The following is a 16,436-nucleotide window of genomic DNA, read 5'->3' as shown; positions in this document are numbered from 1 at the left end:
TATAAAAACATATCAAAAACATATAATGGAAATATTTTGATATATCAACATATATTTAAAAACTTGTATCAAAATATAATGGAACCATTTTGGTGCCTATTTAGTGTCACCAACAGAAAACAACAGTACCAAAATTTGTAAATCTTTACAAAGCTCTTTCAGAAATTATTATTTTGGAGATGGGAAGAAAAATGTGGTCTTTTTAAATCTCAAAATAATATTCCTACCCCCTTCCAAATATCATCTGCGTTCTGTACTCTGAACAAGGGTAACGAGGGCCATGCTTTGAAGCAGATTTACAAAGCATGTGGCTGCTTTCCGAGCAGGGCAGAGGGTTTGATCTGGGTGCTGTAACTGAGTGGATCATGCTAACGCCTTTAAGCATAAGATCAAAGGGAGATTCCCTGCATTTGTTGTCGTCTTTAGTGAAGTGAGATAAAAATGCAGAGCCCAAGTTGTCTCTGCATGTTTACAAAGTTTTCACAATGATGACCTCCATCTGCTCTGTTGAGACATGCTTGCAAATAAGGAAACTATTCCATCGTTAAGGTTTTTGTATAAGCATTATACATATTCTGTGCAGGAGCATGCAAAGGATTTGAGGTAAATGTTTTGCTTGCTGAAGGACTTGCAGATTCATAAAGATAGTAAATGTATATCCAAAGAGAAAGCGCTGCTGTTAATAAAAGCATAACAATGATTAATAATATTAACAATTAATAAGTGTGATGATAATTCAACCTCTTAATGAAGATATGATGCACTGCAACTCTTTTAGTGGAAGCAGTGCCTTCTTCACCTTCTGTAGACTGCATTTTTCTAGACATGCACAACCATTGGAGAGGACATTTTTTTGTACAGAAATAGTGACACACTAAGCATGACTAATTTTCTATTATGCTACTTTATAAAAATATGCAATTTGTAATCCCAAGTGTGCTTCTGACCTCCTTGCAAGCAGAGGTAAGCATTAGTATTCTAGCTGCTTGGGCGTTGTAATCCTTACATGACTGCGGTTCTGCCTTCATTAATGATCCCGTTTTGCTATAAATGAACATAATAGCCTTCTCCACTACAGTCTTGATTACAGAGTGACCTAAATGTTTTACTTATTGAAATGCTACTAAAGAGCAGAAAATAAATAGACTTATTGAGAGGACACAGGATTTGACTGCAATGACGAAAGATTGATACTGAAGTGCTCCATGTCTTATAAACAGACACAGTTCTGAGAAGGCCAGTACATCTTGGAGTGACATTCCAGCAGATGCTCATCAGTTCAAGCAGGATGATTTATATTTTGTAAAGTTAGGTTGAACAAATAGAAGTGCACGTTCTTTTTTCAATTTAAGTCACCTCTGTTGATAAGAATTCAATTGTAGGAGTTAATTCATTCAATGTTAATGTTTAATGGCAATCATACTTGGAATTTTTCCATAAAAAGGAAAAGAGAGGAGGAGATTTGAACACCTTTGTGATTTCTGTATATGTTTTTATTTACTTTTAAAAAGTTAATCTCTGTGTTTGCAGATTTAAAGCACCTCTAGTCTGTGGCAGAAATCAAAGTATTGGTCAGGCTGACCTCACTAGCCCAGCTATTTGCAATGACTACTATATTCCTCTTAATAAACCACCATATTTTCAAGTTTTTAGCACATAACTGGCTGTCAGTGTACTGCAAGTCTCTTCTTCAGCCCAAGTACACAGGGTGTCCCTCTGAGGAGATGCACAAACCCCTTTAGCATTTCCTGTTGCATGCAGGTCCTTTGGACCTGACCACCACCACCACATAGTTGGCATTCTGACCTAGGAAATTTTCTTGCAGATTATTTTTTTCTCACATGCAACTATTTAAATTTGAATCAGTTAATAAGACTGGAAATAAGCCTAACCTAGTCAGCTGACCAGTTTGTTAGCAACATATTTTAACAAAAGCAAAACAGAAAGGGGGGGGAAAGGACTAGAATAAACAAAAAGCTCTAATGCGACTATATTAATTGGTTTTCATATCAATATTTAAGGTGCTATAACAGATTAAATGCTGTAGGTAAAAAGATAAAATGCTGAAACTCGTAGCAAGGGGAAAGAGTAATAGAGGTACTGGGAAAAATGTATCTGAGAGACAGATGGGAGGGCTGCATATCAGAGGGGTATAAGAGTGAGGGAGTTACTTAGAGGATAAATTCCTCTACTGCTGCTTGCAAACACTTGAACTGAAAAATTCTTTCAGAATATAAAACCTAGCTTAACTCAGAATGTTTACCTCTCTGCTGATACTAGCCAAATCACAATGAAAGAAAGAGCACTCCAGTTAGGTTGAAAGCATTTTAGCATTTTCAAATGAAATTGTTACAGTTTGTACCTTCACCTTGTTTGGTTTGGTTGTGGATTTTTTGGTTTTTTTTTGTTTTGTTTTGTTTTTTTGGTTTTTTTTTTTCTCTTTTTGTCCTAATTCTGTTTACAATAAAATATCGTGACTGATGAAAACCAATAATTTGGGAGTTTTATTCTATGGAGAATTGAGGATTTGAAGTGGTTTATTTCTAAAAGGGAATTTTAGAAGTCTGTTTTGCAAAGCAGTTCTGTTCTTATTCTTGTGAGCCTCCCAGTTGGCATTAGTAGTCAGCAATTACAACAGAAGTATTGTGAAGCTGACACTAGGTAAGCGGGAGTGGAACAAACGAAGTGGCAATGTCTCTGGGGTAGGGCATAGCAAGTTTTCAAAAAAAACCATCTCCAAGGATGGAGGCAGCCTGCTCTACTGCTTGATTGTCCACATGGTGAAATGAAGTCTTGCTTTATATCCTGTGTAAAGTTGTCTTGTTTCAGTTTATTGTCCATTGTCTCTCTGTCACAGCATGCACCACTTCTTTGAAAAGCTTGTCTCTGTCTTCCCGGTAACTTCTCTCTAGGCACTGGAGCTGCTGTTACCATCCCATTAATGCTGCCCTACTCAGGCTAAACATTTAAGCCCTGTTCCCTCAGCCTCTCCTCACACGGCAAGCACTGGCCATTTTGGTGGCCCTCCACTCAATTCACTTCAGTTTATCAAAGATTTTCTTCTATTCAGGGATGCAAAACTAGGCACAGTATTTTAGATGTGGTCAAATGAATGCTGATTAAGGGAGGAAGGAGTGTTGCATGTTTCAGAGGACATTAAAACAATACCAAAAGGAATCAAGAAGTGAATAGAGTTGGCATGCTCTGTTTTTTAGAGCTGGATTAAGTTTCTTTCTTCAAACAAAGGTTCAGAACACTTGAGCAGAAAGAAGGAGTTTGTGTCTCATACCTGCACTAAGTAGTGCTATTTATAGTAAGTAGAGGGCTTTGCTTTCCTTTTCTTCTTAATTCCTACTGCTTTTTTGTGGATGTTTCAGTGCATTCTGATAACACTTCCTCAGCAAAGTCACAGAAACCAGACAGATGGAAGTAATACATGATTCCTCATCTCTAAAGGGATAGACTCAAAGTATGCACTGAGTAGCACTGTCAGGATGTGCAGAGCTGATTGTCTGGCCACAGTGGTCTGTTGAACATCACTTAAGGGACTTTCAGGAAGCGAGTCAGAGGGTTGTGAATATGCATGGCTCTTCAGCATTGGACTGCAGTACTGGGACCCTTCTCCAAGTGCAAGTTCTCTTTGTGTACTCAGCCAAACAGGTGAATGATCCGTTTTGCGTGAGTATGCCCCAACTGACCTATGTGAGGCTAAAAAAGCTGTAAGCTGTAAAGTCCATATTCTCATGTGTGCATACCTACAAAACTGTAAAAAGAGACATTTTGCAGACCAACAAAATCTGTTTCTAAGAACCATGTGCTTCTCAGACCAAAGTACTTTGGTTTCAGTCCATTCCTAAGCATTACAATATAAAATGGAATATTCTCTGACATTCTTCATCGGAAGATGTTAAGAGCTTTAATGTCTTGGGAAACTTACTTCATAAAATTTGTATTGAGTCTGTTTTTGTCTATTTTATAAAAGCAAGTTCCAATGCGATGGCTTGTAATCAGCACTAAGACTTCAAGCTGGTTTAATTAATAACTGATTTAATTAATACATTTTTGAGGCAGACTGACATGAGAGAGTGATTGGATCAACCTAGATGTCCAGCAGTCATTGAAAGCCAAGCTTAATTTATCTGTAATATTATCTCATTAGGATAACTTTATAAATTAGGTTTTTCAAATAAAGTTTTTACATGAGGTGATTAAGATTTGCCAGACTATTATATTTTATAATCTTATTTTCATGGCTTCACTGCAATCATATTACATTCCATTGCCACTGTGGAATGCACGTAGGGATGGAATTGGCTTCCTATGATAAGGAGGTAAAGAAGGTATCTGAAATGGTAGCATAACAAATTACACTCCAAAAATATTTATTTCATTATTTTGTTGCATGTGAAATGGCCAGGCATGAAGTACTACCTGCTGCTGAGTGACTGTGATGTATTCCAGAGTTTTTTAATAATTTTATTGCTTCCTTATCCAATATTTATTTTTACACTGGGCTCTAGTACACAGATACTTAGAGATCTTTTGGTGGAATATACTCATCTGTACGTAAGCTGTACTGAAATCGTATGACAAGCAGCTGATCAACTTGTGTGTTTTTGAAATCTCAGGAAGCACCAAGCTGAGACTTCAAGTGCGTAAATTCACTTTAAAATAAAGTGATGTGTTTATGGGTTGAAATTTAAGGGAAAGCATGAATGTGATGGTTTGAGGACTTCACCAAACTGTCTACACTTACACTATCTTATGTTCCAGAATGTATCAGAAAAAATAAAGGTTAGCAAGTACTTTGTCTAGTGTGGACTTCTGCAGTTGGACATCTAATTTTTCTTGGAAGCACTGGAGCCCAGTTGCTGGAGTCTTGAATTGTGGAATTTATATAATCTTGTCTTTCCAGAAAGCATTTTGTTTGAAAAATGTGATCAATAAAATAATCAGACTAGCTACACATTATCATGCTCTTTGTGTATAGGACATCCCAAAATGTTTGGGTTTGCTATATTAAAGTGCTCTCGCTTCGGTTAAATATGAGGAAGATTGCTCACTTGTTTAGTAGCACTTGGGGCATCCCACGTGATGCAGTTGAGGGTTGCAAAACAGTAATACTCTGGAACAGTTCTCTGAAAAGTGTCAAGTATTAACACCTGTAGTTTTTGTCATGCAAGGTCTCTCAAACTCAGGCACATCATTCATATTGTTTTACATACAATGTCTGACATGTGGCTGTGATGCCTTACATTCTAATGATCAGGTCAGGAAACTTGGCGAGCTGCTTTTCCTTGAATGGGAGGACTGCATAATACTACTCGTGATTGCTGTTTGTTCAATAAAGTTTTCAGTCTTCCAATTTATTTACTTTCAATTTTGGTTTCAGTTCATTTAACCTTCAGAAAACATTTGTGCTGTCTACTGCTTACAAAAGGAAGGCTCTAGCAGTCCCTTGCTGCATTTATCTCTTGCTGTGGAGCTATGATGTCTGCCATAATAGATGTATCCGTTTGAAATAGAAGTGATTAAGCTCTTATTGAAATGTCTTCTGGAACAAAACATTAGCTTTTGCTTTCAAAGGGCAGATATTGCAGCAGATAGCACTTAACCTGGCGAAGGACAGAGTGTTATATTTAAACATCACTTTTCTGCTTGTCTCTAAGAAAAAGCAAGGATATCTGCATTCAAGCACTTCCATTTCTTAATACATCAAAACAAGTATCTTTACAGAATTGAAATGAGCATGACTGTAACCATTGCTTTATTTTTAAAAACAGCTCACCCATCCTACCAATTTACTGTGATTTATTCATTTGAACTTTTAAATCTGAAAGATACAACAAAGGAAAAAAGAATTGGGCAGGCATTGGTATTTACACACTAGATTTCTGTCTTCAAAGGCACTGATTCATCTACTGTACATTCCCGAACTAAAACCAAATTTGACCATCTTGCAGTAATCCCTCGTTGTCCAGCTCAGAAATTCACATGAGATTTGACACTAATAATGTCATCTTGAAAGTATGTTGTAATTGTGTCAGTTGCTTTTCAAAGCTGATGTATATCAGTGAAACCATATAGATCTTTATTTTGCTGACTATCTGGGAAAAAGCTCAAGGCCAAAAGATGAAGCATGGAGAAGATTCTGAGTTTCCTGCCCAAATCAGGTAGACAGATAGACTACCTGTCCATCTCTGTGTATACAGAACACAACAGAGGTTCTTCTAGCACTATAGAGGTCCTAATGCATTGCATAGGACTTTTCTAAGTACTAATGCAACAAGTTATTAGTAACAGGTGAAACAAATCATTGATAAGAACTCATCAATCTAGTGACTAAGTTTTATATTTTCTCTTAATTTGAATCTAATAGGGATCCCTGGTAAGTGTGCTGATACATCCCAAGTATGCATCTCTTACATACAGTTTTGTATTCTCAAAAGTCAATATAGACATTAAGAAACTAATATTCTGTATGAACAAATGTGAAAATACAGAGGAAATACCAAATTGTCTTCTATTTCATCCATGTCTTCTTTTCAAAGAGTGTGTTCTAGGATGCCTCTATTTATGAAATATGTTCTGCAAGTATATCAAGTATATCACAAATATTTATCAACAATGTTTTAACTTTCATTCATTTCAGTGATGTATAAATTGCATTTTTTTTTCTGAGTGCAATTTGGAAACAATCTAATTTTAAAAATGTATGGGATTTAAAAATTAGTCACCTGAGAATAAATACTAATTAATATGTTCTCTTGCATTCTGTCTTTCAGATTTGTGATAAAGAATGGCATTACTATGTTGTCAATGTTGAGTTTCCCGTTGTTACATTATACATGGACGGAACAACATATGAACCTTACCTTGTGACCAATGACTGGCCTATCCACCCCTCACACATTGCCATGCAGCTGACAGTTGGTGCTTGTTGGCAAGGTAATACGACAGTAGAATTATTAATTCAGACCAAAAATAATCTTATTTGTCTCGCTTATTGCATAGTAAATAAATGGCTAAATTGTTCATGGTATAAAATCAAAAGTAACTCCAGAGTTAATAATGTATCAAGTCCAAGGATAAAATGGATGGGTCATTAACAGGCTTTGCATTTCCGTCATCTAAAGAAGTGTTGAATATAGTTTGTGTATTCAGTGTGAAAGATTATCTCCTTTATCTTTTGTCTTCACTTCTTTTAATTGTCTCCCCTGTTCTCCAGCTTTAAGCAAACTATCTAAATATTGCTCTAAAGAATTCCATTTATCTTTCAGTCTCTGCCTCAAATTTATTTCACAACTCATGGTCCAATCCTGCGCTCTTCACATGGGATTTATATCAGCAGTAATTCCGTTAACTTAACCAAGTCACTCTGTAAGAGACCATATGTAAAAGTGAGAGTGAAATAAAACCAAAATTCACAACCCCAAAGCTATACTTGTATGTGCCTTTGCTTAAAGATTAGTTTTTCCTGTTTTCTACCCTTTATAATCCCATTATTCTCATTCTTTTTTCTGCTCCTTATGACAGTTTCTTTTTCTGTTCTCTGCTTTACACCTGAAGCAGTCCTATTTTTCTGATCATCTGCTCTTGTAAAGTTGTCTCCATTACCCTTCCATGTTGATTTTCTATTTATGCACTGTGTCTCGTTTTCACTTTAGACAAAATATGAAGTGATGCAAACTGTATAATTATGAAAAAATACTTTAACACAGATTGTGTTTCTTCCCCACTCTTTAATGTTGGCTCACTTTCTCCGGTATTACCGTGTTTGCCAGCTTGATCTCTGCTCACTTACAATATGTTATCTACAAAATTTGGACATCTTATGCATGGCAGAGCTATTTAGTGTAAATAGTATTAGAAGCAAATCCAGCTGTTAGATTATGAACAATTTAGGGTAAAGATCCAGTTTTTACTTTGATGACAACATGGCAGAATAAAGCCACAGTAATCCTCACAACAGGATTTGATAAATTTTGAATATTTATCAGTGAGATAGGTATTATGATAGCTAACTAATCAGCATGACACTAATCCCATATATCTATAAAAGTATAGACTCATTCTTTGTAACTGGAATTTGCATGTGTAGGCTTCATCTCTACAGGATGATCTTTAGCTGTATTGGAATTTTTCATTGATGTTAAATACATAACAGAATAAACTTAATTTTACTCTAAGATGTTAATATCCTAAGGGAGCATTACTCCTTTTTTGGCTAAAAATATAGAATCCTAGAATGGTTTGTGTTGGAAGGGACCTTAAAGATCCTCCAGTCCCACCCCCCTGCCATGGGCAGGGACACCTTCCACTAGCCCAGGTTGCCCAAAGCCCCGTCCAACCTGGCCTTGAACCCTGCCAGGGAGGGGGCAGCCACAGCTTCTCTGGGCAACCTGTGCCAGGGCCTCACCACCCACAGGGAAGAATTTCTTCCTTATATCTAATCTAAATCTGCCCTCTTTCAGTTTAAAACCATTACCCCTTGTAACCAAAATTTTACCTATTGCTGCTGTCAATATTTACTGTAAGATTATGTTATTGCTATTTTAATAGTGTGAGAATTTGAGCTTGTCAAAAATAAAAACAAATTTTCAATCTCATGAAAATGTCAAGGTTTAGCTAAGATAGCGTGCTAAAGATTCCAATAAGCTACCATGTGTCAGGCAAAAAGGTGAACTTTGAAAGTTCATGTGAAACAAGAATTCAAGATATTGCTTTTGGCAAAGGTTATCTTTTGATAAGTTTGTTTTGATCACCTCAAATTATTCTAAATGAATGATATGGAAACTCACTTTGTTAATAAGATTCGTCACTATCTTGGTCTGTCTAATTGTACTTATTCAACACATAAAACCAATCTATCCCATTCAAAATGCTAATTTTAAAAATCCATATATTTCAAGAAAAAGTGGGTCTATCAAACAAATAATGTGACTACAAATAGTTTCAGTGAAACTGTTAACTGGGTCTGCTTAGGATAATACATTTTGGCCAGTAAGAATAGTCTAAACCCTTACATTTTCAAAGCATTAGAAAACTGCTTTACAACCATCCCTGATTTATTTCAGTAAAAATATGCAGTGATTTTGGTGTCATAAGCCATTCAGGCAACTCCTTATTAAGAGGATATGAGGAGTTTTGAGCTCTTGTTTGCTCAGACTATTTCACTCGCTTTTCATCAAAGCACTGGCAGAATAGGAATACAAGCTCTAACTTCTTCCTCCTGAAAGGACAAGACTTTTTTTTTTTTTTTTTTTTTTTTTTTTTTTTTTTCTGTTTTTACTAAACCATTTTATAGTTCTGAGTCCACAGTATCCATTTATCAGAGTCAAATTATTTGAAAAACAATCTCAACTCAGACAACTAAATGAACCAGTGAAATAACATTGCTTTTTCTTACCACACCAATTCTGGTTTGCTCACAGCAAAAAGTAACTCATCATGACTCCGGAGCAGCTTAAGAACTGGTGGGGAATAGGAAGAGTGTATTTAGAGGGCAAAGCAAAAAAAATCAAGAACAAAAAAGAATTGTAATTTACTTTGTTAGCACTAATAGGAAAATCTGTTACTACTGTGAAGGATGTACCCTTTCATACACGACAATTTTCAGTTCTGGTATGGAAACTGGGAATTGTTCTACGCTTACTCTAGGAATCTGAGATTCCTCCAGGTTATGAGACGAGTCTGTCTCAGGTCTGGTCTTTTCCTCACTTACACTGGTACTCATCCTGAGGTTATGTACGAAGTATCATGCTTGTACCTCCTTCTTGTCTTTCTCAGAGCTATGTCATGGAGGAGTTTCAGGCACAGAAAAAGTATTCTTTGAGATTAATATTTCCTATTATTAATATTTCAATTCCAGAGTAACTCTTTTCTGACTTTTACAGCCTTGTTTATAGCATCCATTATGAAAAGTTAGGTTAGTTTTTATTTCTACATTCAGCTGTTCAAGTGAAATATAAGAGCAGTTTAAGTTCAGTGCTGTTCTCCTGAATCTAACATGAAAACAAACCAAATGTGCAATCTCTCAGACTTACACGATAAATTTAACTTTAGACTATGATGTGCTCACTGTCCCATTTCCATCAATTTGCCTTTTTTGTTTTTTACAACAGCATTCCAGTTAGAATGGGCAAGTCTCTCCTACATCTTCACCCTTCCCTTGGCAGTGTGGAAAGCATATGCAATATTTCTTTAAATACTGTGAGTTGAGTGCTAGGACTCTCCTAAAAGGAGAAAAAATTAGCCTTTTCCTGAAGAGTCTTGTCTAGGGGGCAAGAGTGTGCTGGAGGCAGAAGTCAGGGTCCTAATGTGTGGATGGCATCCTGGAGACAAGTAGAAAGTGAAGATGGCTGGAAGAGCAGAGCGCCAGGCTTTAAAGGTGATAGAAGAGAATCTTCCTAGGGTCTGTCAGGCACTGCATAAAGTTTACTGCAACCCAGGAAGTCACTCAATTGTCTAAAACCAAGCCTGGGGGATATTTTCCAGCTTTAACGACATATTGGGGCATGAAGAAAGTGGTATAAAAAAAATCTTTTTTATTCTGGCATAATCAATATGAATTATCTCTACCTCAGTTAGGTATTCTGGATGTTGCTATAGCATAGTCTTCCTTTTTTAATTTAAAAACCTTGGTTCTTTCTTTAGGGAGATCATTAAAGGGAAGATCTAGGTAGAGCTACCTTATTGATATAGGGTCCTATCACAATGATTAGCATAGAGTTAATTTTTTTTTTTTTTATTAATTTTGTGTAGTTCATGTTTAATACTGTTATATTAAGGGGGGGGTGGTTTATTTGAGGGTGGGATTTAAAGCATTATCTTTAGGCTAAACTGTGTTGATTCAGTCACATGTGACCCAAGAGCAGTGACAGCTGGAGACAGCCTTGTTAACCTGGTTCAGCCTATCTCCAGCAGAGTGCCATTCTCCATGCATGGCAAATCCTAACTTACCTCTTAGCTGTGATTTCTGTGACACTAGGCCTGGAAAAAGGTAATACTGGCTATAGAGCTTAGCACTGGACTCTTAATGAACTAACTGAGGGTGGAAATGAACAGTTTGGAGTGCTAGTACAACTGTTCATAAAATTAGGCCTTTATGTACCTTGGTAAAGTTTGACAGCTTTCTCTGCAGATACTTAGGGTTAAGGACATAATTTAAACTTCTTTAAAAGGCCTTTCTTGTTCATAGCAGCGGTCTCACAGATGATTGTCAAGAGCATGATTTTGATGTAGGTAAGGTTATTTAGGTGCAAAGTGCTGTTCTGTCTCTAATGATGAAAGAAATTTTGAGGCAAAATTACTCTTTCTCAAGGGTATCTAAAGGACAAATTTGACTCACTTGTATGTGTGCTTCCTGGAACAAAAGAGACACCAAAGAGAACATGTGGGAAGTGTGGCCCTGACACTGTCTCTCAAGGCTCAACTTCAGCTCTAATTTCTATTCTCTTCTCTAGCAATAAAAATACTCTAGCTTTGCCCTTCAAGACAATAAAGAGGTAACACAGTTCTGAAGCAAGGAAGTAGGTTTACCCTTATTCTGTGAGGATAACATTGCAGTATCAAGAGGGTAGGTGATTTTTCCTCAGGTCACTAAAAAAATGTGCATCACAGCAAGAATAGGATCAGACTTCCTGATCAGCCACACAATTATTCTTCCTTTTAGCTTTTGCAATCCTGTTACATTCTGCTAAGCAATACAAACAAATTAAGGTTAGCTTATCCTGGAGCTGCACTTTCTGGGAGCTTACCCCAGTAAGTTCTCCGAGCTCATTATTTTTGATTCAGTTTATCTGAGGACATAGCGAATGGACCCTTTTACGGGGTGAGAAATTTCTTCCATTAAACCGAAGTTTATAGGTTCCCACTCTGATTCCTTTATTGCTAAATATTCTGTGGCAAAGGCAGCCAGAAGAAGGGAGAAAGCTACATGATTTGGTAGTCTAATCATCTTTTTTACCACAGGTTGCAAATGCTTCCTCCAGGTCTCTCTGAAAAGATATGGTCTTGAGTTCATACTCTTTCCTTCCCAAAATGGCTTGTTTCTGTATGTATCTTTCCCAAAGTCCTGTCAGGAAAGTACTGACACAAGTTAATGACTTGTCACAAGGTTATATTATAGCTTACCATGTCTGTAATAATAATGCCACCCATTCTAGAGTACTGAAGCTTCACAGTGTAATTATGCTGGCCACATTGCACAGGTGAACATCTTTAGGAGAAGCCTGTCAATGGGCAAACTTTGTTATCATGGTCATAGCAAAAGACTATTGTGATTTCTGTTTTCTAAGTAATTTCTTTATTCTTTTTTTCTTTTGTATTCTCCTGTCATTTTCCACTTCCCTTAACCTAGGCTGGAGACCTACATCTATTACAGAGCCCTTCTGTGGCATAACCTTATTAACCTTATATGTCAGCACTCTGCTGACATATCAATCACAAAGTTGCAGTCAGAGAACTGACTTAAAGGTGAGAAGAATGGTAAGTTAAAAGTTGGAGAGGGATCAGATCACTGAGAGACAAATACACTGTGGGCACAGCAGCAGCAGCAGCCTGTATCACTCAACCTTGGACTTCCCCCAGAAATTAAGATACGCATCAGATAAAGATTACCCCCTACTGTGCATTCTAACACCAGTGGATCCTGCCTTGGGGGCTGACATAGCTTGCACCAACCTGAGGCCTCAGTAGAGCAAGACAAACAAACAATTTAATGGAAGACCACCTAGCTGGATTTCAACATAATGTGATGCTGAATATCTGTATACTGGCACTTCTGTCAGTACAGCAGTGTTCTCTGTTACTGCCCTTCTCATCAAAACCAGGATGGGGCAGTTTTCAATGCACTCACAGATCTTTGCTGCGATTTTGGCTGTAGCAGAAATACAAATATATGTGGAAAGTTAGTTTCAAAGGCTGTTTTCTTGGAAAGCTGAATTTGCATTCAAATCTGTCACTAATTCAGCATATATATATATATATATATATATATATATATATATGTCCCTTATTTCTTTTAATTTCTGCACTGGGAACTATGCCTCAGCAGAAGAATGTTATTTGGAGAATAGGAATATAGGTTTTGGGGAAACTTTAATACCATTTGGACTGTGATCTACTCTAAGATATGTAAGATTGTAACATTTTTCATTACTGTCATCATTCCTGGGAAATAACAACAATGTATTGGGTTAATTGTAAGAGATTATAGATTGTTATTCTCATTTGAGAAAAATTATCTTAAATAGTTTGTTATACCATGCTTTTGATCCACAAATCTATTGCACAGAGATAGCTTAGCATACGCATACTTAAGAGCAGGTATTCTTTAGTGTTCTCTGCACTGAGAAGATAATGCTTTAAAGCCTAAAGCTGTCTGTGTGAGAGTGTCAGGTTATGGCATCTACCAAGAGTGGAGGGAGACTTAAATACCGCCATATTTGATGAGTAATTTTCTGAGTAATTTCTGTCTGAATGATATAAAAAAACACTAAAACTTTTTTGTGCTGAGAAGCTCTGGGAGTATAAAAACTCGAGTCACTAATTGGGACTACTCCTGAAATCTATGTTAGGTTTTATTCTGCTTAACAGCCAGGCTATTTGTCAGGGAATTAAACCCAGCTCCCTAAACTGCTATAATAAAAAAATGGGATAAATTTTAGGGCTTGGACCTGAGGATTTCAGAGCAAGAATGTCTTGCAGCTGCTTCCAGATTCACTTCAACCTTTATGTTGGCATCCTGAATAATCGATCATTCCTTAATTGTCTGGCTCAATATAACCAGAGTCTATAATGTCTTAAAAGAATCACATCTCAGTTGGAAATTCTCTTGATTCATCATTTCCAGTGAAAACCTCATTGTGCTTAGACTGCCCTGATAATTACTTGCTCACTATTAGGGTAGGGCAAAAGGTCTTAGAGCTCAATAAAGTCACTTGTTTGACAGAAAGGCATGATTATTCTTTGGAGATTGGTGAGTGAATGCAAACAACACTTTATATGTTGAAGTCAAAAACTATACAACGGTAAAATTCAATGGTAATCAAATTCTGTCACACTTTATATTAAACCAACCAATTATTAAACCAATGTGAAATTAAAAAGGAAAAAAAAATATGTCATGGAAATCAACTCTGCTTCATTAATGAATGTGCCTTAACGCTGTGAAGTCTGAATCCTGAGAATCTTCAGTTTTCTCCAGACTCTCCAGTGTTATATCTAACAGAACCTTCTCATGGCTGGGATCAGATGGTGTTTGCTAAATGACAGTCCCCCCCTTTAACCCTCCTAAATTGGTATTCATCTGAGAGATTCTAGCTGTTTGCAAGGTGATGTGTATACTAGAAGCATTTGTTCTCCTCCATGTGTATAAGGGAGACATCCTGACTGATCTGCCCCACAAGTAGGACAGGCATCTGCAACATACTCATCTAAAATTAAGTAGGTTAATGCTACATTTGATCTGTTGTGTTTGAAAATTCAGGCACCGACTCTAACTGTGCTTGTGACCATTTAGGAATGAGCCAAACACAGTGATACTGTAAAGTCTTGCTTTCATTGGCAGCTTGATCGCTCCCCACTGAGGGCTGCCGTGTGGGTGCAGCACACTGCCTTTGCCATGGTGTGCATGCGCATCCTCCGACTTGGCCTTCCTACTCCAGCGTGCTGTGGGGCTCGGCTTGGTGTTGACTAGCACGGGTGGGAAGTAACACTCAGTAGTCAGAGGGTTATAAGGTTCTGGTGGGGAGGGAACACCCTGACCCTAGTGTAGGAGGTGCCCCTGCCTAACCCTACCCCTAGGCTGCAACTAGTATCATGGGACATTAGTAAACCCTGAAAATTCTACTTATCTAGGTAATTCCAGTAGCAGCATGCACTTTATTTTTCCAGCTCATTCTAAGCCCTGTGCCTATGTTATATCTCAGCTGCATCTTTCTCAGAACCATAACCCAAGTGTCTGCTATAATGGTTTTATCTGGTGGGAAGTCCAGCAGGCCAGGGCAGGACCTTTCTTCTGTATATTTTGTTGTCAGTGTGTGTGCTATCCTTGTTCACCTCCACCAGCATTCACACTTAGCAGAAAAGGAAAGTAACTTAGAAAGACTTTATCAAGGTGACACTGGGTAATGTTCTGGTGCGAGGGACCCCTCTACCCCTAGTGTCTGAGCTGCCCTACTTGCTCTGCATTGATAAAGGTCCAGGCAGAAGAGATCAGAACCAGCACAGAAGAAGAAGAAACTCAGTCCAGAAAATAGTTATTATTTCAGCAAGTAAAAAAATGTGATACATACTACTTTGGCAATGACTAAGCAGTGAACAGCATTATAGTGAATGATTATGTATGTCAACAGTTTCTCTGGATGCCTCCCACAGTCTGTTGACACTGTCTTCCCATTATAAGGATTGAATTAATGCCAGAAAGCCAACATCCATCCTCCTGTATCTGCCAGACTTTGGGAGTGGATGTGCGTGCTGGGTCAGGTGGAAAAAGCAGTGCACACTTTTATCGAGGTTTGACTAACACTGTGGCCTGAGGTGCCTCACAACTGTGTTAGTGACTGCAACATTTATGTTTAAGGAAGGGAAAAAGAAACCCATTAGCTTCAAAAATTTGTCATGCAAGGGTTTGTAGTGAGAATAACTGATGTTGTTCTATAGTGTTGTTTCAGTCTCTTTTTGTGTTACAGACGTCAACCTAATTCCCTGACAAACAGTAGAGAAGGTTCCGTTTTCCCTTGCTGGTTGCATCATTCAGCTAAGTCTTAACTACTTAACTATCCCTCAAGAATTAACACTCACAGCATATTAATCCATAGTAATCAATAAACATAGAGCTGAATGAAACATAACATGTAACACAGTTGAAGAGTATGTTTTCTTATTCTCTCAGGTCTTGATGCTATAACATCATTACGGAGGTGAGCTGTATCTGAGCTCTATCTCACAAGAAAGTGCAAAAAGACCCTGACAGCAAAACATCCCATGAAAGTTGCTGAGTCAGTCTAGGTTAACTGGATGGCCTGACCTCTGGACAGAAACTGGAGGATGCTATGTTACAGAACACTTTATTTTTCACTACACCATGACATTGGGAAGTAGAAAAATGTTAGGACATGGATTACCTTAAGATCATCACCACTGCAACTCCACTTCGTTCTCTGAGTTGTTGCTCCAGAGGCTTGTGTAATCTATTTAGTTCTTCATTATCTCAAAAATATTGTTGCTTAGACTCAGTTTTGTGTCAGAACCAAGAGTTAAGTTCAAAGTGTCTTAAAGCAGTAAGGGCTGTTGGGAGTAGTTTATGCCTTTCCTCATTTGTTTCTTAGCATGTGGTAATTTCAGTGATGAGCCAAATTCAGACAATGCAACTGAGCATTCCTCCTGCCCAGTGAAGTCAGTGGCTGTGAGTTGCCTGTCAGCTGCATCTG

At 37.6% G+C, this 16,436-nt stretch overlaps 1 protein-coding gene across 2 annotated transcripts in view; it reads left to right on the top strand.

The window, feature by feature from the left end:
* CLSTN2 (calsyntenin 2) overlaps positions 1 to 16,436 on the top strand; it is a 361,722-nt gene that overhangs the window by 328,038 nt on the left and 17,248 nt on the right. For both annotated transcript variants that reach the window (XM_026854581.1, XM_026854582.1), the window contains one exon: positions 6,786 to 6,948. In XM_026854581.1, coding sequence (XP_026710382.1) covers positions 6,786 to 6,948 — 163 coding nt within the window. The remainder of the gene's footprint in view (positions 1 to 6,785; positions 6,949 to 16,436) is intronic.

Source organism: Athene cunicularia (assembly GCF_003259725.1).
Source record: "Athene cunicularia isolate RWA chromosome 9 unlocalized genomic scaffold, athCun1 chr9_part1, whole genome shotgun sequence".
Taxonomy (NCBI): domain Eukaryota; kingdom Metazoa; phylum Chordata; class Aves; order Strigiformes; family Strigidae; genus Athene; species Athene cunicularia.
The sequence above is the reverse complement of the archived record's forward strand: the minus strand, read 5'-3'. Positions and strand labels throughout refer to the sequence as shown.